Source organism: Acomys minous (assembly GCF_964271855.1).
Source record: "Acomys minous genome assembly, chromosome: 5".
NCBI lineage: Eukaryota > Metazoa > Chordata > Mammalia > Rodentia > Muridae > Acomys > Acomys minous.
The window spans coordinates 97,595,795-97,623,749 of record NC_140494.1 but is presented as its reverse complement, the minus strand read 5'-3'; the positions used below and the strand labels follow the sequence as shown (position 1 = coordinate 97,623,749).

The window sequence follows — 27,955 nt, the reverse complement described above, 5'->3', positions numbered from 1 at the left end:
GGTAAATACTAAACTGACGTCTTTATGTTGCAGGTAAAGGACCTGGATAATCGTGGCTTGTCAAGGACATAAATGTCACGTTGTACCCTGAATGCTTCGCACTGAGCGCGTCATATTGAGGACGCTGAAGATTTTTTTTTCATATGCAGTTTATAAGAACACAGCCGGATGGGATTAGAATTGTCTGGAAGTTTTGCCCTGGACAGTATGGGCTGGGCCAAATGAAATAATTTTTATAATTCTGAGCAGGTTACCAAATGAAATGTTATGGCTTTACTTTGGTCAATTAAAAGGGGGGGCTTTTTTTTTAAATGTGCCTTATTTGTTTTGACTTAAATTGGCTGAACAAGGATCACAGAAGTGAATGGGTGGAAATCTGTGTCCATGCTCTAGGTCCCCAGATGAACCAACCAAATAGGAGAATTCTTCCTCTCTCCTGTCAGCAAACTCAAGGACTAGCTCTGGTTCTCCAAATATAAACAACTTCGTCACACTTTTTGTCTTGTTGCACCCCGGTACAATGCTTTGCATATAATGGGTGCTTAATAAATTTTTATCAAATGAATAAATGTTTCTGGGACCAGAGGAGTGCTATTTCTGGGCAAGAAAGACAGCTTTCTTGCTGTTACGTCTGTGCTCTCAGTGTCTATTTCTTTAGGATCTCTTTGGCTTTATACGGACAGAGTTGCTATGTATCCCTCATCTCTCCATCATGCTTTCACACTAGTGAGGATTTTTCTTTTTCTAAGCAGAAATGTGAACCAGATGTGACTAATCCATAGTTCTTAGGACTCAGTGAAGCTTAGCAGTCTGAGAGGAAGGTCCTCCAACATCAGGCTGGAGAGGTGGATGGTCAGTAGGTGTTCCTGGAGTCAGATGTAACTGTGTACCTGTGTGAAATGTAGGTCTTCAGTGCTTCACTAAAGCACAGCAAACAGGTCTTTGCGCCTTTCCCTTAGCCTGGACTAAATCTCTCGGGGTTATCCACTGTGAACTTCTGTTTTTCTTAGTGTCAGTCTGCTATGTTCATACACCACTTGAGGCTTGCTTACCTGGTTTTGAAGCCTTTGCTAAATATATACATAGGAAATGGTCAGTGTTGATGCTAACAGGTACTTTGAGATCACTGCCTGTCTGACTGCAAGAAAAGAGACAAAAGTTTTAACTTCAAAGCACAGAGATCCCATAGATATTTTTGTGTCAGGATAAACAGCTTTCTGTTCCATACAATAGGACATTTCATGTATTTTACAACATAGGACATAATCACTGATGTATATAAACCATCTTTAAAACATTAGTGTTTCTATTTAAGAAAACAAGAGGAATTATGACTTTTAGGTAGTCACAAGTGGTACTCAATGCACATATTCTTAGGTGTACGTGTATACCTAAGGGCTTCTCTTTCAAACCAGCTATGTACTCTGTATTTTAACTGTGGTGGAAATTTAGGTTTAAAAGAAGACTTAATTTCATATAAATATATTACTTGATTTATATACAGAATTGCTGCCTACTAGGAAAGGTTAATGTGAGACTTATACCAATATGATTAATATTATAGGTTATTAGTAAGCTTTCTCTATAGTGTAAATGGAATAACCCTCTTTTTATATCATTTTGACTCCTGGGATCTTGATATTTTCTATTCTACACAGATTTCTTTTTTAAATTGATTATATTTTCAGTTATAGCCCACTTAGTGTAAAAAAAATCATCTAAAAATCCATCCAAAAAACACCCATACAATTTCACACACATGCCCACCCACACACCCACCTGCTCCCCAGAGACTGCTTCCAGCTCTGCTGAACTTCCCATGACTGCCACCTGCCTGACCCTTAGGAATTTGCTTTGTTAGGTTTTGGTGTTTTAGTTTAAGGTAACACTGATTGGGCTGAGAACAGGAATTAGTACCTTTTCCCCATCCCTAACATCAGTGGTTCCCAGTGTGTGGGTGATGTCCTCTTTAGCAAACCTCTATCTCCAAAATTACTTATATTGTGATTCATAACAAAATTATAGTTATGAGGTAGCAACAAAAATAATTTTATGGTTGGTGGTCATCACAACATGAATTGTATTAAAGGACTGCAGCAGTAGGGAAGGTTGAGAACCACTGCTCTATATTTTGTGACACCGTTTTTACTACCATCTGTTATAGTTGTGATTACCTTTTACCTCTTGCTATTGCTAGTTAAGATGTGTTAATTTTGGTGATTCTTGATCTTTTTTTTTTTTTTTAAGACAGTTCATGTAGCTCAGGGTGGCTTTGAACTCAACATACAGATGAGACTAGCTTTGAATTCTTGATCGTCCTGCCTTTACCTTTTAGATGTTGGGATTACAGGTGTGGGCCACTATAGCCAGCTAGTTACTAATTTTCCTATATAATTTTTTAAAGGAAATACTTTAATTTTTTGGTACTGGTATTAATTTCCCCTACTTTCTCACTTCCCTACCCAGTTCTCCCTCATTTGTGTCTATTTTCTGTTAAGCCACTCATTAAACAACTTTGGCTTTTTTGAGACAGAACCTTTTGTAGCCAGGGCTGACTCCTTCTTCTCCTGCCTCTACTTGCCAAGTGCTGTGATTAGAGGTATATGCCAGCATACCTGATTATATTAGATTTATTTTAAGAATGTCTTCTGTTTTTCAGTTTGACTTAACTCTCCAAGTTTGTTGAGTTGTATTATTTTACTGTTGTGTTTGTTAATCTTTTGCCATTTTCATTGACTTGCTATTTCTAAGTACCTTCTAATGTGTTGGGGGAGTATGTTTTTTGAGCTCTTCTATATTATACTTAGTGCATGGCTGGATACAGCATTCCAGACTGGCACTATTTAGCATTCTAAAAGCACTGGCCCAGTTTCCTAATGTTGATAAATGCATTGGGTATTTGTCTGTTCTTTGCCCCAGGTCTCTCTGTTGTGATTTTATTGTGGGTATCCACTGTGCTGGGTTCTCTGGATTTTCATGTGTGCATAGTCAAGCTTAAAACAAAACAAAACAAAACAAAACAAAACAACTTGTGTTATATAGATTCCTCCAACTCTTTCTGATAAGGCTAATTAAAACTTTTAAATTTAGCCTAGTGCAGTGGTACACTCCTGTAATCCCAGCAGTCTGGGAGGCAGAGACAGGCAGACAGCCTGGTCTACAAAGTGAGTCCAGGACAGCCAAGGCTACACAGAGAAACCTTGTCTCAAACAAACAAACAAACAAACAGAAAACTTACACTTTAGACAACATAGCATGCCACATTAGATATTTTTATTTTATGTTTTGGTGTTTTACCTGTATGTGTATGTGTATCATTTGTATACCTGGTGCCCACAGAATCCAGAAGAAATTACAGAGAAATCCAGGCATCAGATCCCTGGAATTAGAGTTACAGACGTGTGAGTGCTGGGAATTGAACCCAGGTCCTTTGGAAGAACACTCGTTGGTCTTAATTATTGAATCAACTCCCCAGGCCGTGGTAAAGTTATTTGAATGTGGGGCTTTCTGAGTCAATTTTTGAAAATTTCTTAGCTGCTCTTCTGTCTTCTGTCTCTGGGGAGATTTCCTCAGCTGCATTTGCACTCATTCATCTCCCCTCAACACCCCCGCCCGTGTGTGTGTGTGTGTGTGTGTGTGTGTGTGTGTGTGTGTGTGTGTGTCTGTCTGTCTGTCTGTCTGTCTGTCTGTCTGTCTGTCTGTGTCTGTGTGTCTGTGTTTTGCATTGGTTTTAACCCAGGGCCTTGTGCACGCTAGCTAAGTGCTCTATCAGTGAGCTACTTCAACCATATTTTCAAATATCTTATGTTGTTTTTTCCTGCTTTCATAGTTCTAAAGTCTAAGAGCTCTTTTGTTGTTTGACTGTCCATTGTTTTGCTGCCTTTCTAATTAAAGACTTTTTCAAATTCTTGGCTGCCTGCTTTTTTAAGGCTGGGTAGTAGAAAGGGTTATGGAGAGTGTATGCTTGTGCTTTTCAGTATACTGTAATCAGGCTGGGCCAGCACACTTAGAAGTCATTGGTATTAGTATTTGATTTCCTTCTTTCTTCTATACCTCTCCTTTTCTTTTGTACATAAGATTCAAGGTTTGTATGTTCTATTCTTTAAGGATATTGGACAGGCTGTCCCCTTTGTTGAGTAAAGTAGGAAAAGAAAGCATATGGGTTTAACTTTCAGTACATATACATAAATTTAATTGTTGTTTTCAGGAAGATAGCCACACCTTTTAAAGTGCCTACTCTGCAGTTCAGCTGTCATTCATGTACTCTCTCAGACCTTATCATGAGCTTTGGGGAAGAGCTCTTGGTTACACAATTAGAAGTCTCTCCTTCAAAGGCAGTTTTGTGACTGCTCCACCTTGACCTCCATATTGAGAGTTTCGTGGTGCCATCATTTTAGCTTTAGTATTCTGGGCTTCCCACTTTTCTGTACTGTCATTGATGTCTCAAAGGAATAGAGAGTCTCTCTCTCTCTGAAGATTTATTTATTTATACAGTGTTCTGCCTTGCATGCACACTTGCACTCCAGAAGAGGACATTAGATCACACTATAGATGGTTGTGTGCCACCATGTGATTGCTGGGAATTGAACTTGGAACCTCTGGAAGGACAGAGAGTGCTCTTAACCGCTGAGCCATCTCTCCAGCCCTAGAGGCCATCTGTTATGTGCAACCCCGCCCCCTCCCCCCCCCCCCAATTTAGATCCTCCTGCACCTGCTGCCAAAGTGCTGTTGTTATAGGCAAGTGTTACGACACCTGCCTTCTTACTACTATTCCTTTAACTATTTTAATGAGGTTTTATGATTTTTCCCCCCTCAATTTGGTTATTCTTCTGTGCCAGTTTTAATCTGGTCTGACACATTTTTTGAGACCATATTTCATTTAGCCTATGTTGTCCATGAACTTTTAATGTAGCTAGTGTGATCCTGAACTGAAGATCCATGTCCCTAGTGGACACACACGTACACACACACACATACACCCTGTCTCCACAGTCAGAGTACTGATTCTGTGTTTGAATCTGAATTCTTTTCCAGGTGATAGGTCATTGATGCCATTCAGGAAGAGAAGAACCTTGTGGGTCTTTAATTTTGTTGATTTCAGAACACAGGAAATTATAAAGAAAGGGAAGTGATCTAAAAACTTTTTATCACATGAATCCTAAACTGATGTCATGGTTTAAAACTTCATAAACATTTGCAGGTATTTCACTCTTCACTTTTGACAAATTGTGGAATTGGAGATGTAGCTTAGTGGCAAAGCACTTGTTTAGCCAGCACAAGGTTTTCCTTATTATTTTGTACCCAACCAAGTCCTTTCTCTTAGAACTGACATTTCTCGGCCAGGCGGTGGAGGCGCACACCTTTAATCCCAGCATTCAGGAAGCAGAGGCAGGTGGATCTTTGTGAGTTCGAGGCCAGCCTGGTCTACAGACCAAGTCTAGGGTCGTCAAAGCTACACAGAAACCCTGTCTCAAGTCTCAAAAAAAAACAAAAACAAAAACAAAAAAAACAGAGCTGACAAAACAAAACCCCAACCTCTCCCCCCTAAAAAGGAGATTTGACATTTCTTACTTTCTTACGGTCTTTTGTATGCTTGGCAAGTACTCTATCATCATGCCACAAGTCTGGCCCAGTCACTCTAATATTCACTGTGCGTCCCAGCCCACCTCTTTTTATTTTTTATTTTTTTTAGGTAGGGTCATAGGCTGACCAATCTGAAGCAGTTCCCCTGCCTCAGCCTTCCTAGGTTGGAATTATAGGTGAGTCACCACCAAGTCTATCTCATGCTGCTTGTTTTTTTTGTTTGAAAGAGAGCAACTGATTGGGTATGTCTTGCCTCCTCTCCATAATGTGGTATTATAGGAGTGGCCACCATAGTCGTTTAACAAATAAGAAAGCTGGTTTCGAACTCAAGATATCCTCCTGCTTCTGCCTCCCAAGTGCTGAAATGAAAGGCGTGGGCCACCGCTGTCTGGCTGTTAGATTTTTGGTTATGACCCTAGCCAGGTGTGGTAGCTCATGTCTTTAAAGCTAGCACTTGGGAGGCTGAGGCAGGAGGATTTCTGAGTTTGGGGACAGCTGGTCTACAAAGTGAGTTCCAGGACAGCTAAGGCTACACACAGAGAAACCTTGTCTGGGCCAGGGTGGGGCTGGGATGGGGGAGGACACACAACAACACAAATACTAAGAAAGCCGGTAAAACTAAGCTAGGAAATGGTCTTCCTACAAACAGGTTAAGTTCGACTAAGTTTTGGGAGTCCGCAGGCAAAATTATTGATTCTAATTTGTACGGGTGGCAGTGTTTTTTTTTTTTTCTTAACTTTTAAAAAAACTTTATTTCGTTTTTTGTTTATTTGAGAAGACTAACCCTGTATAACCCGGCTTGCCTTGAACTCGCTAAAGTTTTTCAAACCCTAGGTTTACAAGCATGCATCACCACACTTGCTTTCCTTCGTTTTATTTGTTTCAGGGTTAATTCCAACAGCAGTTGCTAGCTTCTCAGTTTGAATGCTAAGGAGGCTACAATCTAGCACTTACAATGCACTTTGTGGCGCGTGAGCCTTACAAGCCCTTCTTGGTAGGGCCTCAGAGGTCACAAGGTGGTCGGTTTATATGGTTAACAGTGCAGCCTTTGCAGGCTCAGAGCCGTCAGGAACCTTGGCGGGGCCCAAGTGATGTAAGGTCTGGATGGAGGCTTTGGCGTCTCTCTTTCTGGAGCAATGTAAGTTGTCCAGCACAGCACACGCCAGATGACATTTCACTCTGGGACTCACAGGCAAATTCTCCCCAACGTCATCAATACCAAATCTCATCAGCCTGTGTTTTTACCACAGTCGCATCAAAAGCCCAAACGGTTAAGACATTAAGTTGAGGAGTAGATTTAATAATCTACTTTTTGTCCTATCATTCCTATATATTTCTACATTCCCCCTGTTGCCATCCTTGGGCTGGTGGTTCTGGGTTCTTTTAAGAAAGCAGGCTGAGTAAGCCACGTGACATGCCTCTGCATCAGCTACTGCCTCCAGGTTTCTGCCCTGTTTGAATCGCTGTCCTGACTTCCTTCAATGATGAACAGTGCTATGGAAACGTAAGCCAAATAAACCTTTTCATCTAAAAAACAAAACAAAACAAATCCAACAACCCCCTAAGACAAAACAAAACAAAACTCCAAACGGGCAGGCTCAGAAGGAGGGGGATGGAACAACGCGAGCCAGACCGCTTTACGGCAAAGATGTGCGCGTTTGCGACAGCATGACGCAAGCAAGTTTTGGCGGGAAAAGCTCTGCATTTGGATTCCTGCGGCAGCTGGCAAAGGACTGCTTGGTGAGAGGGGTGTCCCGAACGGTGGGAGAGGACTCAGAGGTCTTCCTTAGTGCGACGGGCACGGTGAGGGAGTGGTCCTGACGAGCCGGGGGCGCGGGCTGGAGCTGGTGGCGGGTGTGTCTTAGGCGTAAAGGGAGTGGATTTATTTGTGAGCCTCCGAGGTCCGCACGCCTTTCCGCCTAGGGGTCCCTGCCTTCCGCTCCTCTTGGAGGCTGGGCCCCGCCCCTCTCCCGCCGGGTCCTGACACGTGCCGTTGGGCTGGGAATTGGAAGTGAGCAGGTGGGAGGAGGGGCTGCCCTGGCAGTAATTACCGTAGTTCCTCCCACCTGCCCCCCACCTCCACCCCGCTCCCCGCCCGCAGCTCCTACCTTTCCTAGTCTTTCCCGGGGAGGCTTTTGTTTCCCAACCTCCGGAGCCAAGCTAGTGTTCAATTTTGCGTAAAGGCGGAGGAAAAAACATAGAAACAGGACTTGTGATATACCGGACAAAGTGCTTAAATTTAGTATGAGTTGGGCAAATATGGATGAGCTGTAAGGGGAAACCGAAGTCGTGCGGAGTCATGGCAAGAGACCCAGCTCAGTGGCTTTACAGGTGATGAGGGTTTACACTCATTCCTCGCATTTTCTGGGATCCTGCATATTACAGCCGCTGTGCGTGGAGCCATGGCAGTGCCCTTTGTGGAAGACTGGGACTTGGTGCAGACTTTGGGAGAAGGTGCCTATGGAGAGTAAGTTTGAGCTCTCTTTTTAGTTAAAAAAAAATTTTTTTTTATTACGTGTGTGCGTTGTGTGTGTGTGTTGCTACGGTGAGGTGCACGCGCGTGTGAAGGTCAGAGGACAGTTTGCCGCGAATAGGTTCTCCTTTGGAGGACTGCACACTGGTCATCAGGAGGCCTGACAGTAGGTGCCTTTATCTGTTTATCCATCTCGATGGCGGCCCTAATTTAAGTTTTACCTTGCCTTTTTGATTGCTTTTTAGTTTTCCATCTGTTGTCTGAGTACACATTTTAAAAAATTCCTTCATTTCAAGTGACAAAGAGTACGGATATTTGCATTTGTAGATGAAGGCCTCAGCAAGTGCAGTTACGGATCTAGGGCCACTCCTCTTTTGTGGTAGTAGAGACTGAACCTTGAGTGTCACACATGCTGGGGAAATGCTCTCCTAAAGTGCTACCTTCCTAGGCCTGTAAAAAGAACCACAGATTTCTCCTTTGTTTTGTTTTTGTTCAGATCAAAATCTTGTTAAATTGCCTAGGTTTTTGCCTTCAACTTGTGCCTCCCAGGTAGCCATTACAAGCCTGTGTTATTTGAGCCTGTTTCCCCCCCCCCCCTTTATAAAACTCTCTTTTATAAAAAAGAATTGTTTTCCTAACAAACTGTGTATCTTAAAATTTAAATGAGATAATGAAAAGACGCTGGAGGCCCGAGTTCAGATCCTTATACTTAGCAAATCCTGGCTGTGTTTTGTGTCCTAGAGCAGGTTTATGTGCTGGTTTCCGCATTTGAGGATAGAATTAAAACTGCTATGTGCGTGAGATCAATAGATGTGAAGTAATGCTGTTGTGTGACCACACCAGATATGTATGTGACGTAACCTAAAATTGCTGTATCTTTAAAAAGACTCATCAGTCACTAATTAGATAAGCAGCACTCACAAGGTAATGACTTTCTTGGAAGGTTAACTGTAGCACCTCACATTTTGTTTCATTGCTTTTGATAATATGGCAGAAACCATTTTATTTTCCTTGATGAAGAAAGTAGTGAAGGAAACATAGTGTGTGTTATATTTAATCTTTTGAAGTTTTGTCTTTCTAAGGTTTATGTATTCTTATTTTATATCTGTGAGTGGTTACCTACATGTTCGTGTACTACATGTGTACACTTACTACAGAGGTCAGAAGAAGCTGTGGGGACCCCCCCCACCACCAAACTGGAATTTCAGATGGCTATGAGCTACCATGTGGGTACTGGGAACTGAACTGGGGTCTGAAGCAAGTGCATTTAACTGCTGAGCCATCTTTCCAGCCCCCACTCCCCCATTTTAGAGACAGCGTCTCATTATGTACCTGGCTGGACTCAAACTCCAAGAGCTTTACCTGCCTCTCTTGCTTGTTCTTTTTTTTTTTTTTTAAGTTTCTTTCTAAGCTGACTGGGTGGTGGTGGTGCATGCTTTTGAATCCCAGCACTTGGGAGGCAGAGGTAGGTGGATCGCTGTTAGTTGGAGACCAGCCTGGTTACAAAGCAAGTCCAGGACAGCCAGGGCTGTTACACAGAGAAGCCTTGTCTCGAAAAACAAAGCAAAACAAAACAAAAAGTTCCTTTCTAGCCCAGGCTTACATGCAGACAAGCTCTTTTGCCTTGTCTCTAGAATGCTGAAATTAGAGGCATGCATAACCAATGTTTTGAAGTTTTAGGAGAAAAAGAACTCTGAGGTGAAAGTATTGTAACTTTCTCTCTCTCTCTCTTTTTTTTTTTTAAGGGTTCAACTCGCTGTGAATAGAATAACTGAAGAAGCGGTTGCAGTGAAAATTGTAGATATGAAGCGGGCCGTAGACTGTCCAGAAAATATTAAGAAAGAGATCTGCATCAATAAGATGCTCAATCACGAGAATGTAGTGAAATTCTATGGCCACAGGAGGGAAGGCAGCATCCAGTACCTGTTCCTAGAGTACTGTAGTGGAGGAGAGCTTTTTGATAGAATAGGTATGGGAAAGATTTAAAACAATTATTTTACGGAAAAAGCTTGTAAGTTGTGTGTGTTGCTGAAGGTTAAACCCAGGGTCTTTCCGCAGGCCCTTTAGCTGGTCTGTTACTAAGCCATGTTCTCAGCTGTTTCTTGTTTTTTTTTTGTTGTTGTTGTTGTTGTTGTGGTTTGAGACAGGGTTTCTCTGTGTAGCCCTGTCCATCCTGGAACTACCTCTGTAGACCATGTTGGCCTTGAACTCAGATCCGCCTGCCTCTGACTCTCAAGTGCTGGGATTAAAGGCGTGCACCACAACCACCCAACTATCCCAGCTGTATTTTAAATGTTAGCTATTTGATCAATTATTTTGGAGTTGTTATGCAACAGTAAAATTGGACTAAAAGGACAGGCATTCTTAACATTGTAGTGTACAAATTTTATGATTTAAGTCTGTTAAAGTAATGAAATTTACTATACTTGCCTGTTGGCAGACATACTGAAACACTGGGAAAAAATAGGAACTGTTTAAAATTGTTTCTTTTATGGTTGTTTTATATTCTGTGTAGCATGTGCATGCCTGGTGCCTATGGAGGCATGTCTGTTACTACAAAAGGCCTGAAGAGGGCACTGGATCCCCTGGAGCCGACCGACGATTGCGAGCAATGTGGGTGCTGAGAATCAAACCCTGGTCTTCAGGACGAGCAGCCAGTGCTCTTAACTGCTGAGCTGTCTCTCCAGTCCTGAACTTTATGTTTAAAAGAAGTGGGGAGAATTTGAAGGAAATCAAGTCCATTTGAGTTAATATAAGATTAAAATACTTTAATACTTTTAAATTATTTTCTTATGATGCTTTTACTATTTAGCATCTAGAAAGATGTCCAGCTACTAATGTATCTGTTCTTGGAGTTGAGTCTTTTTTTATTAGTAGAAATTTCTGTTTGCTTAAGTACAAACATGAATGAGATAGGAATTAAGAGCCTATATGGTTGATGACTAATTATATTTTTTCTGTAGACTATCAATAATTCTTTCTTACAGAGCCAGACATAGGCATGCCTGAGCAAGATGCTCAGAGGTTCTTCCATCAACTCATGGCAGGAGTGGTAGGTGCCATAGCCTCCTTCACTTTGCTTAAAATTAGCATCAGTGAGGTGCGTTGTTAAATTCTACTGTTTAACTTTCTGCTTAGGTTTATCTGCATGGAATTGGAATAACTCACAGGGATATTAAACCAGAAAACCTCCTCTTGGATGAAAGGGGTAAGATTACTGTTTTGTTGTTATTATATTTTAGGTTAGTCATATATACCCAATAAAGGCTTTCACATTACTGAAATCCTGCATGGGGGTGGGGGTGGGGTGGGTGGGGAAGCAAACCTATGAATTTATGGACTTTGGGAGATTCATTGTATTTGGATTCACAAGTCTTTAATGATATAGTAATGGATGAGGTATAGAAATACTTGGAACAATGGAAGCTCACTAGATAATCAAATAAAAGAATTTTAACATTTATTTTTAAATTTATGTGTATGTATGTGTGTCTGTGTATGGCACATATGTCGGGGTACTTAGGCCAGAAAAAAGTAGGGAATCCGTTGGATCTACTTGGGTAGCCACCTGATTTGGGTGTTGGGAATAAAACTCAGGAACAATGATATGCACTGTTAACCATTGAGCCATTGCTCCAGCCCTAAAAGAAAATGTGAAAGTTCTTTAAAGAAGCAGTATGCCATGCTTTTGTTGAAATATCCTAGGCTTTAGTGTTGGAGGTCAAACTCAAGTTGTCAGGCGTGGTGCCAAGTGCCTTTACCTGCTGAGCCATCTCACTGGCCCTGTTCTGTTTTTTATTGAGATATGTGAACTTGGAACACCACTTGGGAGATGGAGGCAGATTGGGTAGTCAAGGTCATCTTTGGCTACATACTGAGTTTGAGGTCAACTAGGGTTATGGGAGACCCTGCCTCAAATCTACCCCTCAGAAGAGCTTGATGTGTGTCTTAGGCTGTTGACTTTCTTATATAGCTGGAGATGGCCTATGGCTTGCCCTTCTGCTTCTGCCTCCTGACTGCTGGAAATACAGGTGAGCTCGCCCATGCATGGCTGTAGTTTTGTTTTATGGGTGTCATAAAATTGAGAGAGGAGGACAGTAAAAGTGTTAGCTTATAGAGTCAGGACCAAAGAAGATGACAGGTGTCAGCTACATTCAGCAGGCAGTGTATCTATCTATCTGTTTATTTATTTTGAGTGAAATAGCAACTCACTGCCATTTTAGTGTGTGTTTCCCTTATAGTTGATGATGGTGAACCTTTTTCCCAATATTGGCCTTTTAAAAACAAGTTTTTGTGTGTTCTATTAGGGAACTATCTGTTAAATTCATCCACCTATTTGTTCCTTGGATGCTTTGTGTTTTGGTTTAAATTTAGGAGTTCTGTAGACACTGTAGATCTCAAGCTCATGTCAGATAGAAAATTGGAAAGTGTTTCCATTATCCTGTTGCCTGTGCTGTACTCTGCGCTTGCCCTTGCCTATCCATAGCGTGGGTTGCTTGTTTCTCTCTAGCAGTCCTTTCAGATTTTAAGATCTCATCTCGAGGGCTTTGATCTATTTGAATAAGATTTTGTGCAAAGGATGAGGAATGGATTTAATGTCATGCTTGCATAAGTGACCATGTAGTTATGATGCTTTCCAGTCTCTGTTTTTGACCCTTTGTTAAATTAGGTGGCTGGGGTCAGGGGTGAGAGAGGTAGATCCAAGGGTAAGATCACTGGCTGCTTTTCCAGAGCTCCCTGGGTTCCAATTACCAGTAGCCAGCGTGGCGGCTCACAGCCACCTGTATGTAACTCCAGTTCCAGAGGATCCAGTGCTCTCTTCTTGCCTTTATGATGTGCAGGCAAAACACTCATACAGATAAAATAAAAATAGTGCATGCACACCTCAAATCCTAGTACTTGGGAGGCAGAGAGAGGTGGATCTCTTGAGTTCCAGGCCAGCCTTGCCTACATAGTAAGTTCCAGGGATGCCAGGACAATTTAGAGAGACCCTGTCTCAAAAAACAAAATGAAAGAAAAAAATTGTTTTCCAGGTTCCTGTAGCTGTGTGAGTTTATTTCTGGCTTCTTGATTCTGTTTTTCTGCCTTTCTCATGATGGAATTGTTGTAGTTCTTTAGTATAATTTGAAATCAGGTATTAGGTTGTTTCTAGTATTGCTCTTCCTGCCTAGGATTGCTTTCTTTCTTTCTTTCTTTTTTCTTTTCTTTTCTTTCTTTCTTTCTTTTTTTTTTTTTTTGGAGACAGGGTTTCTCTGTGTAGCCTTGGCTGACCTAGACTCACTTTGTAGACCAGGCTGGCCTGGAACTCACAGAGATCCACCTGCCTCTGCCTCCTGAGTGCTAGGATTAAAGGGGTGGCATGCACCGCCACCACCACCATCTGGCTTAAATATAGCATTATTAATTGAATTTTATACAAATGTTTCTATAGATGAGTGTCTAGTACATCTTGATTACACTGTTATTCTTGTTTAGTTATTTTGTTTCTATTTAGTATTTGTTAATAAGGAGTAAAATGCCACCAGAGTCTAACAGCTTCCTTTTGCTTCCTCACAGACAGACATGTTTCTAAATCATATCCCTAAATTTTGAATTCATTATCTGTAGTTTTCTAACTTAACAATATTATGTTGCAGATGCTATGAAACAACCAAACCCAAAAGACGCTACACTATGCTAAATCCTTAGTATTCAAAGTTACTGTTACTTAGAAGTTGTAATCTCAGTGGTGAGAAAATGGTGAATTTGTGGGATTTCTGCTGTATGTGGTCTTAGAAGTGAGAGCTGTTAAAGAGTGAATGTTTGAAATTTTGATACTTTGTCCAGACTGCTTTCCTAATAGGGTTCTCCCTAACTTTTTAGTTAGCTCCCTTTGCTACCACATCCTCTGCTGTCTTTATTTTCATAGCCAGCATAAGCAGGATTTATTATCAGTCTTTCTCACTGATTTTTACCACGTGCACGGGCTTCCTTGCATGCAATAGATATTCATCTAATGTGTTAAAATGGAAGTTCTTCGTGCAGTTTGTGTGTGGTGAAGATGGGAGGATAGAGTGGACTCTCCGGGTGTGTTTTGGTGTGGAGTTTCACTGCTTTTCTCACAGCTGTTACTTTGAGAAGTTCTTGAGGCTTCTCAGTTTTCACTTTAGTGTGGCGCATCTTTATATATTTTCTTTCCAACTGAGGTCATTTGTCATTGAGGAAGCTATGCTTTAGTCATCAGCAAAGTGTAGCCTCCACAGTTCTCAGGGAAAGGTTCTGCCCTGCTGTCTTTTTAGGTTTGTTTTCCAGGAGGGCGTCCACAGCATTTTTATTTTTTTTTTCAAGACAGGATTTTTCTATGTTATCTTGGCTGTCTTAGACTTGTTTTGTATACCAGGCTGGCCTCGAACTCACAGCGATCCGCCTGCATCGGCCTCCTGAGTACTGGGATTAAAGGTGTGCACCACCACACTTGGCATATCCATAGCGTCTTTATTTACCATGGTACAATCTGGTTTTTGTGTTCATATTTCTTTTTAGTTAATAATAATTGAGTTATTTATTAAATTTAGTTTAAATGATGGTGCCTTTTACTTTTTTTCTTTTACACATACCTAGATTTCTTTTGCTCATTTTCAGGTGGAAAAGTTCTATAAGCCTTAGGTAAAACAATGTTATTTTCAGTAATTCTCATATATATGTGGGCATGTACGCGGACACACACACACACACACACACACACACGCACACACACACACACGTATTTGCAGATCTTTTAATCCAGTTTTTTTTTCCGTTTGTTTGTTTCTTTTCTTTTGACTTAGATAATCTCAAAATCTCTGACTTCGGCTTGGCAACAGTGTTTCGGCATAATAATCGCGAACGCTTACTGAATAAGATGTGTGGGACTTTACCTTATGTCGCTCCAGAGCTTCTAAAGAGAAAAGAATTTCATGCAGAACCAGTTGATGTTTGGTCCTGTGGAATAGTACTTACTGCAATGCTGGCTGGAGGTAAGACTGTTTCATCATGAGAAAACTTCTTTTCTCTGAAAAGTCAGATTTCTTACAATGGTTGTGAGTGGAGCCTTTAGTGGTAGAGCCATCTCTCCAGCTCTGCAGCACTTTTATGTTAGTGTTGTAACTACTCGCTTTAGGCTGCAGTTACTAAGTACCATTCAGTGCGTGCATTATAAACAGCAGATTTATTTCATACAAATTATGAAGGCTTGGAGTCTGGGTGGTGAAGGTGCAAGCACGGTCATTTTCTGAGGGTCCTCCCTCTTCCTGTGTTGCAGCTGACCATCTTACTGAGAGGAGAGGCAGACTCTGTAGTGTCTTCATAAGGACCCAAATCCCACTTTTGAGGGCTTTCATACTCATGACCCTATCACCCCACAGAGGCCCTATCTCCAGAGTCATCACATTGGGAATGTGAGAGTGAGTGATCTGGCTGCAGCGTCTTTCCCTTTATCCATTGCTGGGGCTGATTTAGCTGATCTGGCTGGTGTTGCCTTCCTCCCATGAAGTTGTGGGCTCGTTTGAGGAGGGCGACTTCCCCTGAATAGAGGATGGTCAGCCTTCAATCAGGTGAATGTTAGTAGCTGTGGTCCCCTGCTGGAACCTCCAAACAAGTTCTCACATCATGTTGGGGGGAGGGTGTAGGATTTCAGCATAAATTTTAGAAGGGAAACAAACATTTAACCCATTATAGTTTCTATCTTATTTCTAACCACCTCGAAACTTGTAACCCAGAGGTTTATTTACATGAAGTATAGCTATTAAATGAAAATCTCAACACTTCCTTTGGGGTTGCTAGAGATAGAATGCTGGGCCCAACACCTGCCAGGCAAGCATTCTGAAAAAGAGTAGGTTTCGGTGAAACTCAGCATGAAAACCACATTGAATTACTGTGGAGAAACTTATATTCTTATTATGTATTGTTCATTTTTCTTTTGTATGGTTACTTTTTCTTGAAATCTTTATTATATAATTTTGTCAACACTCAGAAAACTGCAACTTGTTTTATTTTTAGAATTGCCATGGGACCAGCCTAGTGACAGCTGTCAGGAATATTCTGATTGGAAAGAAAAAAAGACCTATCTCAATCCTTGGAAAAAAATTGATTCTGCTCCACTGGGTAACTAGGTTCTTTGATTGGAACTATTGATTTTGTAGGTAATAGAGTGTCATGTTAGTTGAGTTTTCCTCCCTCCCTTCCTTCCTTCTTTCCTTCTTCTTTTTTTTTTTTTTTGCCACAAGTGACCCATAGTCCTTTTAGCTTACTTAAAAGTCAAAATTAAGAAAAAATGTTTAGGTGTATTGGGTGTAGTGGCACCTATCTTTATTTGGGTACTCAGGAAACAGCTGGGCGGATCTCTGTGAGCCTGCCTGGTCTGCATAGGGAGTTCTAAGTCAGTTAGGACTACATAGTGAAACCTCATCTCAAGAAAAGAAGATGAGGGAGGGAGGGAAGAAATAACTCTAATCGTGGGATTTGGAAATAGCCTTTTAAAAGTATTTTGATCTATGTGCCAATGCTTTTATGAAAAAATACATAATGCATAGCAACTGTATACTATATATGTATTTGTTATAAATACATACTTTTGCAAAAAATTAAATCATATTATGTTTCATAACTTATTTTAGTTTTGATGTTTGGCATTTTTCCCACATCTATAATTACAGGCCTGGATCTTATTTTTAAAGACTGATAACATTCATTATGTGGATATGTTTTACTTATCCAACTTAGAGATTTAGGTTATTTTTCTTAATTTTATTTTTAGAAAAGAGGTTTAGTAAACATCCATGCTACTTGATGCTTGTGTATATTATTTAATTTTGCTTAAAGTTTTTTTCTTCTCCCACAAGCAAAACTGGAGGGTTAAGAGGGTATGTAGCTTTAAATCTTATGGCTTATTTTACAAATTTACCTTCTAAAAAGTTTGTACCATTTTATCATTTATTTACATTACTTTTGTTGTTACGTTTTGAAACACTGGGTTTCACTGTATCTCTGGCTGGCTTGGAGCTCACTGTGAAGATCAGGCTGGCCTGGAACTCACTCTGTAGACCAGGCTGACTTTTATGCTCAGAGAAACTGGTGTGCCTCTGCCTACTGAATACTGGGGTTAAATACACTGCTATGCCTGGCAAAAATGAATTTTTTTTAACCAATAAGACTATAGCTGATACTGCTTCTTAAGTTTTACTTTAAACTTAAAGTGAATATGTAATTTACTAGCTTTTCCAGTTTTGTGTAGTTTTGGCAATGAAACTTATAATTTTTCTTAATTCTCTGAGAGTTTTTCAAAAACATTAATGGTTTTTCAAAAACTATTTGACCATTGCATTTGTTACAGTATTACCTAGAATTTGTCACTTATTCTAATTTTGCTAGTTATTTTAATGTGCAGGTATTTTACATTTTTCATGCTTAAATTCTTGTCATTTTTGGTTTTTTACTTACATTGTAAATGTTTAGAAAGGTCTCTTCTGTTATTTTTCTTTACAAGTTCTTTGTGTTCTCATTTAGTGTTTCTGTGGTTTAACTTTTATGTTTTATTGGTTTTGACTTTGATTTTGAAACGGTCTCATTTAGTCCAGGCTGATTCCTGAGCTCAGCAGTGTAGTAGAGGATGACCGTCATCCACCAGGCTCCACCTCCAGATGCCGGCGTTCAGATACTAGCATGCTTGGCTTGTTTGTTTTTGGAGTCAAGGTCTGTGTTAGTCATGCTGGCCTGGATCTTAGGCTGCATCTGACTGTGGCAGTGCTCCCCTCAGCTTCCTGTGTGTGGGACTACAAACTGAGCCACTTCATTCCTGGTTTACATTGTTGGTGTTGGGAATTGTATGAGTTCTTTCTAAAATTTGTGTGTGTGTGTGTGTGTATAATATACACAAATTTCCCCAAGCTGGCCTCAAGCATCCTGTCTGTGCCTCTCAAATATTGAGATTGTAGGTGTGTACAAAATGCCTGGCTTTTGTGTCTTTTAAGATTTGTTGAATTTGCTTAACTCTTTTCCAAATATTCTTTTGTTTTCAGCTTTGCTTCATAAGATTCTGATTGAGAATCCATCAGCAAGGATTACCATCCCAGACATTAAGAAAGATAGATGGTACAACAAACCGCTTAACAGAGGTAAAAAAAAAAAAAAAGAAAAAGAAAAAAGTACACTGTGGTAGAGCTGGGCAGTGGTGGTGCACACCTTTAATCCCAGCACTTGGGAGGCAGACACAGGTGGATCTCTGTGAGTTCGAGGCCAGCCTGGTCTACAAAGCTAGTCCAGGACAGCCAAGGCTACACAGACAAACAAACAAAAACAAAACAAAACAAAACAAAAACCCCTATGGTCTGTCTAAATGAATTTTAGTATCTGATTGCAAAAGCAAATATGAAAACTAATTTTGTTCATTAACAACCAAGAAGAAGGCTATAGCTCAATATTTGACACAAGGATTTCCTCATGAGGAAATGACATGAAGTCTTTTTCTTTCTTTTTCTTTTTCTAGACAGGGTTTTTCTGTGTAGCCTTGGTTGTCCTAGACTCACTTTATAGACCAGGCTGGCCTCGAACACACAGTGATCTGCCTGCCTCTGCCTCTGAGAGTGCTGGGGTTACAGGCGTGCGCCACTGTGCCTGGCATGAAGTCTGCATTTTGAAGATTAAAGGGAGCAGGTAGATGAGGCACGTTTGACTCTGCAGAAGCAGCAGCATTTGGACAAGTCTAGTTTTTTACGTATTCCCTACACCATTGCAGCTGACTGTAGTTCAAGAAGGATACGATGCTCACACTAGGCAGACTCTCACTGTAGCATACTGCCCAGGCTTCCACACGCAGTTCAACCTGGGCTCCAGTTCTCATCCCCCCTGCTTAACTTTGCTGAATGCTGAGGTTACAAACGTGTGATATCATGCCTGTCCTTTCGTAAATTATAGTATTTTCCCAGCCTCAATTTATAACAATGTGCCTTATTTAGTTGGGAAATAGAGGGAGAGGCAGTGGACTTCACAGGCTCCCACCACCACCACTTCCTACCTCCTCTGTGCTTACAGACTACTGATATAAACTGTGAAACAAAAAATCCAGCTCTTTGTCTTGTCCTTTTGCAGATACTTTTTAGGAATTAGCCTTTCTCCTGCAGTATCCATTTTTGTTCCTTTACTGGATGTTTCTCATCAGCATGTCAATGTAGTGTTTCCTTCATCTTAAAATAGTTAATCCAGATGTTATGGCTCTGCCTGTAATCCCAGCACTCAGGAGGAGGGTAAGACAGGAAATCAAAAGCTCAAGGCCAGCCTGGGCCATGTGAGACATTACTTTTACTCAAAACCATGGCAGTAACAACAACTAAGGAGCAGTTACATAAATATAGATACGACTTTGTTGCTTCTCTTTTGAAGCAGTCTTAATATGTCCTGGTTTGGAATTTAAATATTACTAGCCAGGCTAGCCAGACTGAGGGTAATTTCTACCGAGTGCGGGGATTACTGGTGTGCATCACTATGTTCGACTGGTAAAACTTAATATTAATTTCTTTCATTTTACTACCGAGCATCTCAGAAGAGGTTCATTTGTTCATGTATGTGTGTACGTGTCCATACAGCCTACCTGTAGATGCCAGGGGACAATTTACTGGAGTTGGTTTCTGCCTTTGGGAATCAAATTGGATCACCAGACTTGTGTGGCAAATGCCTTTACAAACTGAGCTGCCTCTCTGGCCTGTAGAAAGGGTTCTCATTTCTCACACACCAAAAGTAGTTTTGTGGATTTCTTCTGTACACTCTGTTGTCACGTCAGTGGTTTCTCTCACCCAGTCCAGTTCTCAAACCTTATCCTTTTATCTGAGCTGCAGCATTTTACACAATTGATCTTGTCTTCTTCAAACCCTGTAGTCCGACACCCACAGAGGTTTTATTACTTCATTTTATGTGTATTATTATTTGTGTTGTTTTGTTTTTCAAGACACGGTTTCTCTGCATAGCTTTGGCTGGACTCACTTTGTAGAGCAGGCTGGCCTCTAGCTCACAGAGACCTGCCTGCTCTGCCTCTCTAGTGCTGGGATACAACAGGCGTGTGCCACCACTGCCTGGTGTATTAGCATTTTGCTTGTACATGTGTCTGTGCACCACATGTGTGCCTGGGTTCCCTTAAAGACAGAAGGGGGCACTGGATCCCTTGGAACTAGAGTTACGGAGAGTTGTGAGTTGTCATGTGGTTGCTGGGAACTAAGCCTGCATCCTTTGCAAGACCAGGAGGTGCTCTTAACCTCTGAGCCATCTCTATAATCCCCCTATCAGGACTTAGTCTATATGTTGATGTAACAAGTTTCTATCCAAGCATGATTGGTCTCAGTTATTGCTCTTTTTTTTCCTTCAGACTTTGCTCCATAGTTGTTCATTTTGGTTGATAAGAATTTATTCCGTGAGCCGGGCGTGGTGGTGCACGCCTTTAATCCCAGTACTCGGGAGGCAGAGGCAGGCGGATCGCTGTGAGTTCGAGGCCAGTTTGGTCTACAAAGTGAGTCCAGGATGACCAAGGCTACACAGAGAAACCCTGTCTTAAAAAAAAAAAAAAAAAAAAAAGAATTTATTCCCTGTGTCTGGAAATGCTTTCCTCTCTGAGACTTTTGCATGTATTGTTCTCTCGTCTTCCTTGGATGTTGGCCAAACAGGAAGGCTTTCTTCTTCTTTTTTTGGTTTTTTGAGACAGGGTTTCTCTGTGTAGCCTTGACTATCCTGGACTCACTTTGTAGACTAGGCTGGCCTCAAACTCACAGTGATTTACCTGCCTCAGGCTTTCTTTTTTTTTCCCCAAGAAAACTTTCATAGCATACCTGCTTCTCCCAATTTGCATTGTTTTACTTCATTGTGGTTACAGCATTGCCTTACTCTACTGATTTTTGTTTTCACTCAGCAGAAAGTTAAGGTTTAGGAGTTTGGTGCTGAGGCATGGCTCAGCAGTCAGACACTGTTCTTCTAGAGGACCTGGGTTTGATTCCCAGCACCTATATGGGGGTCCACAAATTCAAACTCCAGGAGCTCTGACACTTTCTGCCCTTTGAAGGCACTGCATGCCTAGTGTGTGTGTGTGTGTGTGTGTGTGTGTGTGTGTATATTTGTAGATTTGGTAGTGACCTACTGAGTTAGTTTAGGTCTCTTGACGTTATTTTTTCTAAAGTAGGATGTTATATCATGCTAAGAAATGATAGAAAAGAGGGTGGTATTGCTGATTTCAGAAGAAAATAAAATTTTGAAATAATTCTCTTTTAAAAAGTGTGAGGAGACAAACAGTGTAGACTGTTGCAGTCTAGCTGAGAAATGTGATTCCCAAACCCCACCCCCAACCTCCCCGCCCACCCATCGCCCCAGACAGGGTTTCTCTGTGTAGCCTTGGCTGTCCTGGACTCACTTTGTAGACCAGGTTGTCCTTGAACTCACAGTGATCTGCCTGCTTCTGCCTCCCGAGTGCTGGGATTAAAGGTGTGAATTTAAAATGGCTTCATTTTCTGTGTGATGACTTCTTGGTAAAGCTTCTTAGGGAGCAGAGTATCAGGTAGAACAGAGTCATATTTAGTATTTACTGTCATTATTATATCTAAGTTATTTTAAAAAGTTGTAGTTATTTAACGAGTCCTTTGTTGAGCATCATGTTACAAAAAAAAAAGGTCATTAGAATTGTGGTCTTAGTGAAGCACTCATATAACATTTGTGTTCAATAAATGGATTTGGAAGTGGCCTTATTTATCCAAATTGCTACTTGGATCATTTAAATACTTGCATAGTAGATTTGTATTTATTCCTTTTTTTTTTTTTAAGGAGCAAAGAGGCCCCGAGCCACTTCAGGTGGTATGTCAGAGTCTTCTAGTGGACTCTCTAAGCACATTCATTCCAACTTGGACTTTTCTCCAGTAAATAGTGGTTCCAGGTAAGATTTACAAAAAGTAAGCAATTTTTTTGTTTTATGTTTTTTTATTTTTTTTGAAATAGTGTGTTATTAAGTAACCTTGACTGAACTGGAGCTCTGTAGCTCAAGCGGGGCTTATATTGATCCTCCTGTACCAGCCTCCTGAGTCCTGTGACTACAGCTGTGCACAACCATGCATTGGCATTTATGTCATCTTTTTAAATGTTATTACCGGTATTTCCCATAAGCAATAAAACATGTATATATTTTACTTAATATCCAAATAATTTTACTAAAATGAGAATAACTGTGATATAAGAAAAGCCTGGTGAGCCTGGTGTGGCGCACGCCTTTAATCTCAGCATTTGGGAGGCAGAGGCAGGCAGATCTCTGTGAGTTCAAGGCCAGCCTGGTCTACAAAGTGAGTCCTGGACAGCCAGGGCTACATAGAGAAACCCAGTCACGAAAAACCAAGAAAAAAGAAAAAAAAGAAAGGCCTAGTGGATTTAGTTGACACTAATGCACACACTTATAGTCCCAGATAACTGCTAATTGGAAGACTGACATAGGAGGGTAGACAGTTTCTGGCTAATCTAGGTAACAAAGTGCAGTCTTGTCTCAAACACCACAAAATAGTTAAAAAGAATGAAGTCACTTTAATAACAGAATTGGGGCTGGAGAGATGGCTTATCAGTTAAGAGCACTGGCTGCTCTTCCAGAGGACCCAGGTTCAATTCCCTGCACCCACATGGCAGCTCACAACTGTTCCAGGGGATCCAACACCCTCACATACACATGCAGGCAAAACACCAATGCATATAAAATATTTTAAAAAATAAAAATAGAATCGAAGGTGTGTTTTTCTTTTGTCTTACTGTCTCAGTGAAGAAAATGTGAAGTTCTCTAGTTCCCAGCCAGAGCCGCGGACAGGGCTGTCCTTGTGGGACACTGGCTCTTCATACGTTGACAAACTGGTACAAGGCATCAGCTTCTCACAGCCGACGTGTCCTGATCACATGCTTGTAAACAGTCAGTTACTTGCTACTCCTGGATCTTCACAGGTAAGGAATTTGATTTTTCAAAGAAGTAGCTGTGGCCTTTTATTTTTGTTGTCGTAAATTTTAGGCTAATACTTTTAGCTGATACATATTATTTGGACAAGGAAGAAGTAATTAGTGGAGGCCTTTATGGGAAAGAATCCTAAGTTAAAGAAAAGAATTTCTGATAAGCCGCTGAGACTGGATTTATTCAGTTTTCTTCTTTGATGTGTAGAACCCCTGGCAGCGCTTGGTCAAAAGAATGACACGTTTCTTTACCAAGCTGGATGCAGACAAATCTTACCAGTGCCTTAAAGAGACCTTTGAGAAGTTGGGCTATCAGTGGAAGAAGAGTTGCATGAATCAGGTATGTCTTGTTAGTTGAGAATTTCTTTTCCCATAGAAAATTAAATATTTGAGTAAAAATTATTCATGGTTGGTGAGTGGTTTAAAAAAATACAAGCAATTCATTTGAGAAAGAAACAACTGAAGGTTTAAAATTTTTTTTGTGTGTGTTTATTTTTGTTATATCTTTTCCAAAACCTCTGAAGTTAGTATTTTTACATTAGTCTGCAGTCAAAGATGCCCTTACCTCTGCGTTTGGGGCTTGGCAGCACTTTGTCCCTGGCACCGTCCCTCCTGCCCAAGCTGCTTACCTTCACTGTCATCTCAGGGTTCCAGATTTTCACGCACAAATGCAGCTTCTCATTTTCTTGTATTTTTTAAAAAAGATTTATTTACTTATTTTATGCATATAAGTGCTCTGTCTTCATGCACACCAGAAGAGGGATTCAGATTCCATTATAGATGGTTGTGAGCCACCATGTGGTTGCTGGGCATTGAGCTCAACAGACAGTGCTCTTAACCTCTGAGCCATCAATGCAGCCCCTTTCCTGTATTTGTTTTGTTTTGTTTTGTTGTTTTTGTCCTTTGAGACAGGGTTTCTCTGTGTAACAGAGCCTAAGCTGACCTCGAACTCACAGAGATCTGCCTGATCTGCCTCCTGAGTGCTGGAATTGAGGTGTATAACACCACACCTGGCTCTGTCTTGTATTTTAGTCATCTTGTTTGTTTGTTTGTTTTTTCTCATATATTTTATTGATTGATTGGCTGCAGTATTGGTGATTGACCCCAGGCCTTGTGTATGTGGGACAAGTACTTTACTACCGAGCTTTGCTTCTGTTCTTCATTCTATTGCTGTTTCTTTTGAATCGTTTTTCTTTCAGTTCTGCTTTGCCAAAATGCTTCTTTTGTTACTAAAATCTCATTTAGCCTTCAGTTGTATTTACAGCTTGATTTAGTTTGGATACAAACATCCCTATTGGGTTGAGAGAGATAGAGCATTCTTTTTTTAAAAAAAGAATTATTATTTTCTGAGACAGGGTTTCCTCTATATAGCCTTGGCTGTCCTGGACTCGATTGGTAGACCAGGCTGGCCTCGAACTCACAGTGATCCCCCTGCCCCTGCCTCCCAAGTGCTGGGATTACAGGTGTGCGCCACCATGCCGGGCAAGTTTATTACTTGTTTTATGTATCTGTGGAGGCATCAGATCCTTTGGAGCTAGAATTATACATAGTTGGCAGTCTCCTGACGTGGGTGCTGGGAATGGAGCTAAGGTTCTATGGAAGAATGAATGGAAAGTGTCTTTAAACTGAGCCATCTCTCTAGCCCTGAAATGTATAGTGTTCTTCATGATACTCCTGTTATGAAATGATTATACATTTTTTTTCTTTTTTCTTTTTTTTCTCGAGACAGGGTTTCTCTTATAGTCTTGGCTCTCCTGGACTGACTTTGTAGACCTGGCTGGCCTTGAACTCAAAGCATCCACCTGTCTATGCCTCTAGAGTGCTGAGATTACAGGCTTATGCCACCACACCCAGTGATTGTATACATTTTAATCCCCAAAGTATTACTGACTTGTTGATAGAGTTTTTGTTGAGTATTTTCTGTTCATGTATGTATATGGCTTAACCTTATTTTTATTGCCTTAGGTTACTGTATCAACAACTGATCGAAGAAACAATAAATTGATTTTCAAAATAAATTTGGTAGAAATGGATGAAAAGATACTGGTTGACTTCCGGCTTTCCAAGGTATTTTTTTATATATTCATAGTTTTTTTTTCTATAGACATTTCTGTGTGGGTTTTTATTGCTTTCTAAAGCTTTGCGGATTGAGCACAATTCTGATTAGCATGATGAATCCTTATGCTTTCTTACCCTATTCCCAATTAGGATGTACATTTTCTTTTTGCCTAGAGTAAATATCTTATACATATATTTTGCCTATTACAATTTTTGGTTTTCATATTGACTGTTGAATTACTGTATGCTTTTGTTTTGGGCTAGCAGTTATTTAGTAATGTCTCCGAAGGCAAAAGGTAATAATGCTGGCAATTTTATTATAGACCATTGTTACAATTGTTGTATTTTACTACTAACTGTATTATCTTACTATGCCATATGTATAGATTAAACTGTACATAGCTATGTATTCATAGGAATGAAGATGGCATGTGCCATGTAAAATTTCGTTCTGTGTTGTTTCTGGCTTCCATAGTAAGTTTGGAGTATAGCCAACTTTGACTTCTGCCATAATCTGTTTTTCTAAAATATTTTTTGTTTTCTTTCTCTCTTTTTTTCCTGAAATCTTAGTATAAAAATCTTGAGAGACTGGGGATGTATCTCAGTTTGTAGAGTGCTTGCTTAGCATGCACAGAGCTTTAGATTGGCTCCCCAGCACCAGATAAAGCCAGGTGCGACAATGTATGCCTGTATTTCCAGCACTCAGTAGGCAGGAGGAACAGAAATGAATTCAGTGCCATCATAGGCTGCTCAGCTACTTTGAGCCAGCCTACACCAGACTTTGCTTTGTCTAAAACAAACACAAAAATTTTTGTTAAAATATACAGAGAAATAAAAATTAAAAGAATAGAAATAATTTTAAATTATACTTCCCAATGCTTAACCGTATTTTGATTCATATACAATAGCTATCTTTTTAATAAAAGTTAATGACATTAAAAAGCTTGCATATTACAATTTAACGAATCTCATTAATTTGTGATTAATATTATTATTTTTCTCACCTATTATTTTTAACTTAAAAGTCTAGTTTAAAACCAAACCAGTATAATGTCTTGTTTCCTGAGAGTTTATATGTGGTTATAGAGAATGTTGAACAGTAATTCACATACTTTATGTTGGAGACTGCTTGCAATATTCTTTTCTAGATTTTTGGTCTGTAATTAAGTTACGAAGGTTCCTTTTCTAATGAAACTTTTGTCCTGACTTTGGATTTTTTTCTTTTTCTTTTTTTTATGTGTGTGTGTGAATACTGTGACTTCAGTGTGGCTTGCTCTTAGTTCACAAACTCCTGTTGTCTATGGAAAAGAATTGGTATAGGTCCAAAGGTACTAATCTTTGAAACAGAAAAAATGCTGTTGTTCTGCTTTCTTTACTCAGTGTGGTGAGAAAGTGGAGAACACATAATCAGGCCAGAATTATTTATGTAGCCATTTCCACCGGAGTATTTGGTCTTTACAAATGGGCTATCTTTAGGTTGCATTTAATAAGTCTTTAATGAAAAAACCCATAACATGTTATAACTACCTGTTCAAGTCAGATTTGTACAGCATGAATATCTAAGCTGGAGTGGTGGTGGTGCATGCCTGCAATCCAGCATTATCAAAGAAGAGCAGGGAGGAGGGAAAAAGAGGACCTGAGTGATGCCATAACCACACAGTCTAAGGATGTTTGTTTCTACTGACCAGGGATGAGAATATGATCTTTTGACACAATCTTTTTTTATATTTTTAAAATATTATTCCTAAAATAGGGTGATGGATTAGAGTTCAAGAGACACTTCCTGAAGATTAAAGGGAAGCTCAGTGATGTCGTGAGCAGCCAGAAGGTTTGGTTTCCTGTGACATGATGAAGCCGTCAGCCCTGCAGATTCCTGGTGACTATTGTGCTGCTATGTTGACATTATTCTTCCTAGAGAAGATTATCCTATCCTGCAAACTGCAAACAATAATGTTTTGAAGAGTTCTCTTCTCATTACTCAAACATCTTCCATCTCTTAGTATGTTTTGCATACAAATAATACTGTATGTTAATTGTATGTAATACTTTGACCTTGGGAAAGGATGGATCAGATTCATTAGATATTTCACCAGCTGTGTTTAAATTGTATGAATTTAAAACCTGTCTGGTAGAAACCAAGTTTTGGGATACTTGACTTTGCCAGCTTTTATAACCAAAAAAGAAAGAAAAGAAAAGAAAAAAAAATCTAAACACATTGTTTCATTTCAAGAAAACACATTTCTTCTCTGCCTATTTAATTATAAGGATAAATAAACAAAGACCATGTACAGTCCATGAATGAGGTCTGTCACAAAAAGTGTATTCCAAGATATGTACTATAATTTCAGTTTGGGTATATGTGCTGCACAAGGACTTGGCCAATTATATAAAACTTTTTTGAGTTATGATGATTAAAATTGCAAGTCCATCCACCACCCCTACTACCCCACCCATAAAGCCTGGTTAGGTTGGTCCTTCATCAAGTTGAAAACAAGCTTGAGTGTGTAACTGACTTTCCTCTTTAAAAAAAATCACATACTTAAATAATGCTTTCTACACTCAAGCCATATTTTAATTCCTCTAGAAATAATTTCTAATTTCAAAATCAGTATCTAACTCAGTGAACTTATTGGCCACCAGGTTTCTAGAGACACTGACTAGAAAGGGAACAGGGGAGTAAGGAAACACAGGAGTCGGCCTGATTCTTGTTCCTTGCCTTTTAGACTCACTAAAACTTTGTTTTGTTCATAAAATTTGTATTAAAATATGAATGTATGTGATTGGGGTCTTGTATTCCTTTTGTACATGAATTACATTACATTTTATGGCTAAAGTTTATTACATATACTGTATGCTGGCCTACTTACCTCTCCCATACTC

General features: G+C 40.1%; 2 protein-coding genes across 7 annotated transcripts in view; both read left to right on the top strand.

Moving 5' to 3' along the window:
• Positions 1–3,908, top strand: part of STT3A (STT3 oligosaccharyltransferase complex catalytic subunit A) — a 42,359-nt gene extending 38,451 nt beyond the window's left edge. For all 3 annotated transcript variants that reach the window (XM_084782215.1, XM_084782216.1, XM_084782214.1), the window contains exon 18: positions 34–3,908. In XM_084782215.1, coding sequence (XP_084638341.1) covers positions 34–72 — 39 coding nt within the window. In that variant the 3' untranslated portion in view covers positions 73–3,908. The remainder of the gene's footprint in view (positions 1–33) is intronic.
• A 3,312-nt stretch (positions 3,909–7,220) lies between these two features.
• CHEK1 (checkpoint kinase 1) lies at positions 7,221–27,855 on the top strand. Of its 4 annotated transcripts, none has more exons than XM_084783803.1 (13): positions 7,232–7,323; positions 7,969–8,050; positions 9,802–10,025; positions 11,044–11,108; positions 11,195–11,264; positions 14,863–15,051; positions 16,073–16,177; positions 18,091–18,186; positions 21,866–21,974; positions 22,837–23,014; positions 23,226–23,357; positions 24,983–25,084; positions 26,829–27,855. In XM_084783803.1, exons 2-13 carry the CDS (start codon positions 7,986–7,988, stop codon positions 26,922–26,924), a joined length of 1,431 nt encoding a protein of 476 aa, XP_084639929.1. In that variant the 5' UTR covers positions 7,232–7,323; positions 7,969–7,985; the 3' UTR covers positions 26,925–27,855. The 4 variants fall into 4 exon arrangements, with proteins under 4 accessions (XP_084639928.1, XP_084639929.1, XP_084639927.1 ...); XM_084783800.1 differs by having other exon boundaries at positions 7,283–7,386; XM_084783802.1 differs by lacking the exon at positions 9,802–10,025 and having other exon boundaries at positions 7,221–7,323.
• Positions 27,856–27,955: the final 100 nt, after the last annotated feature.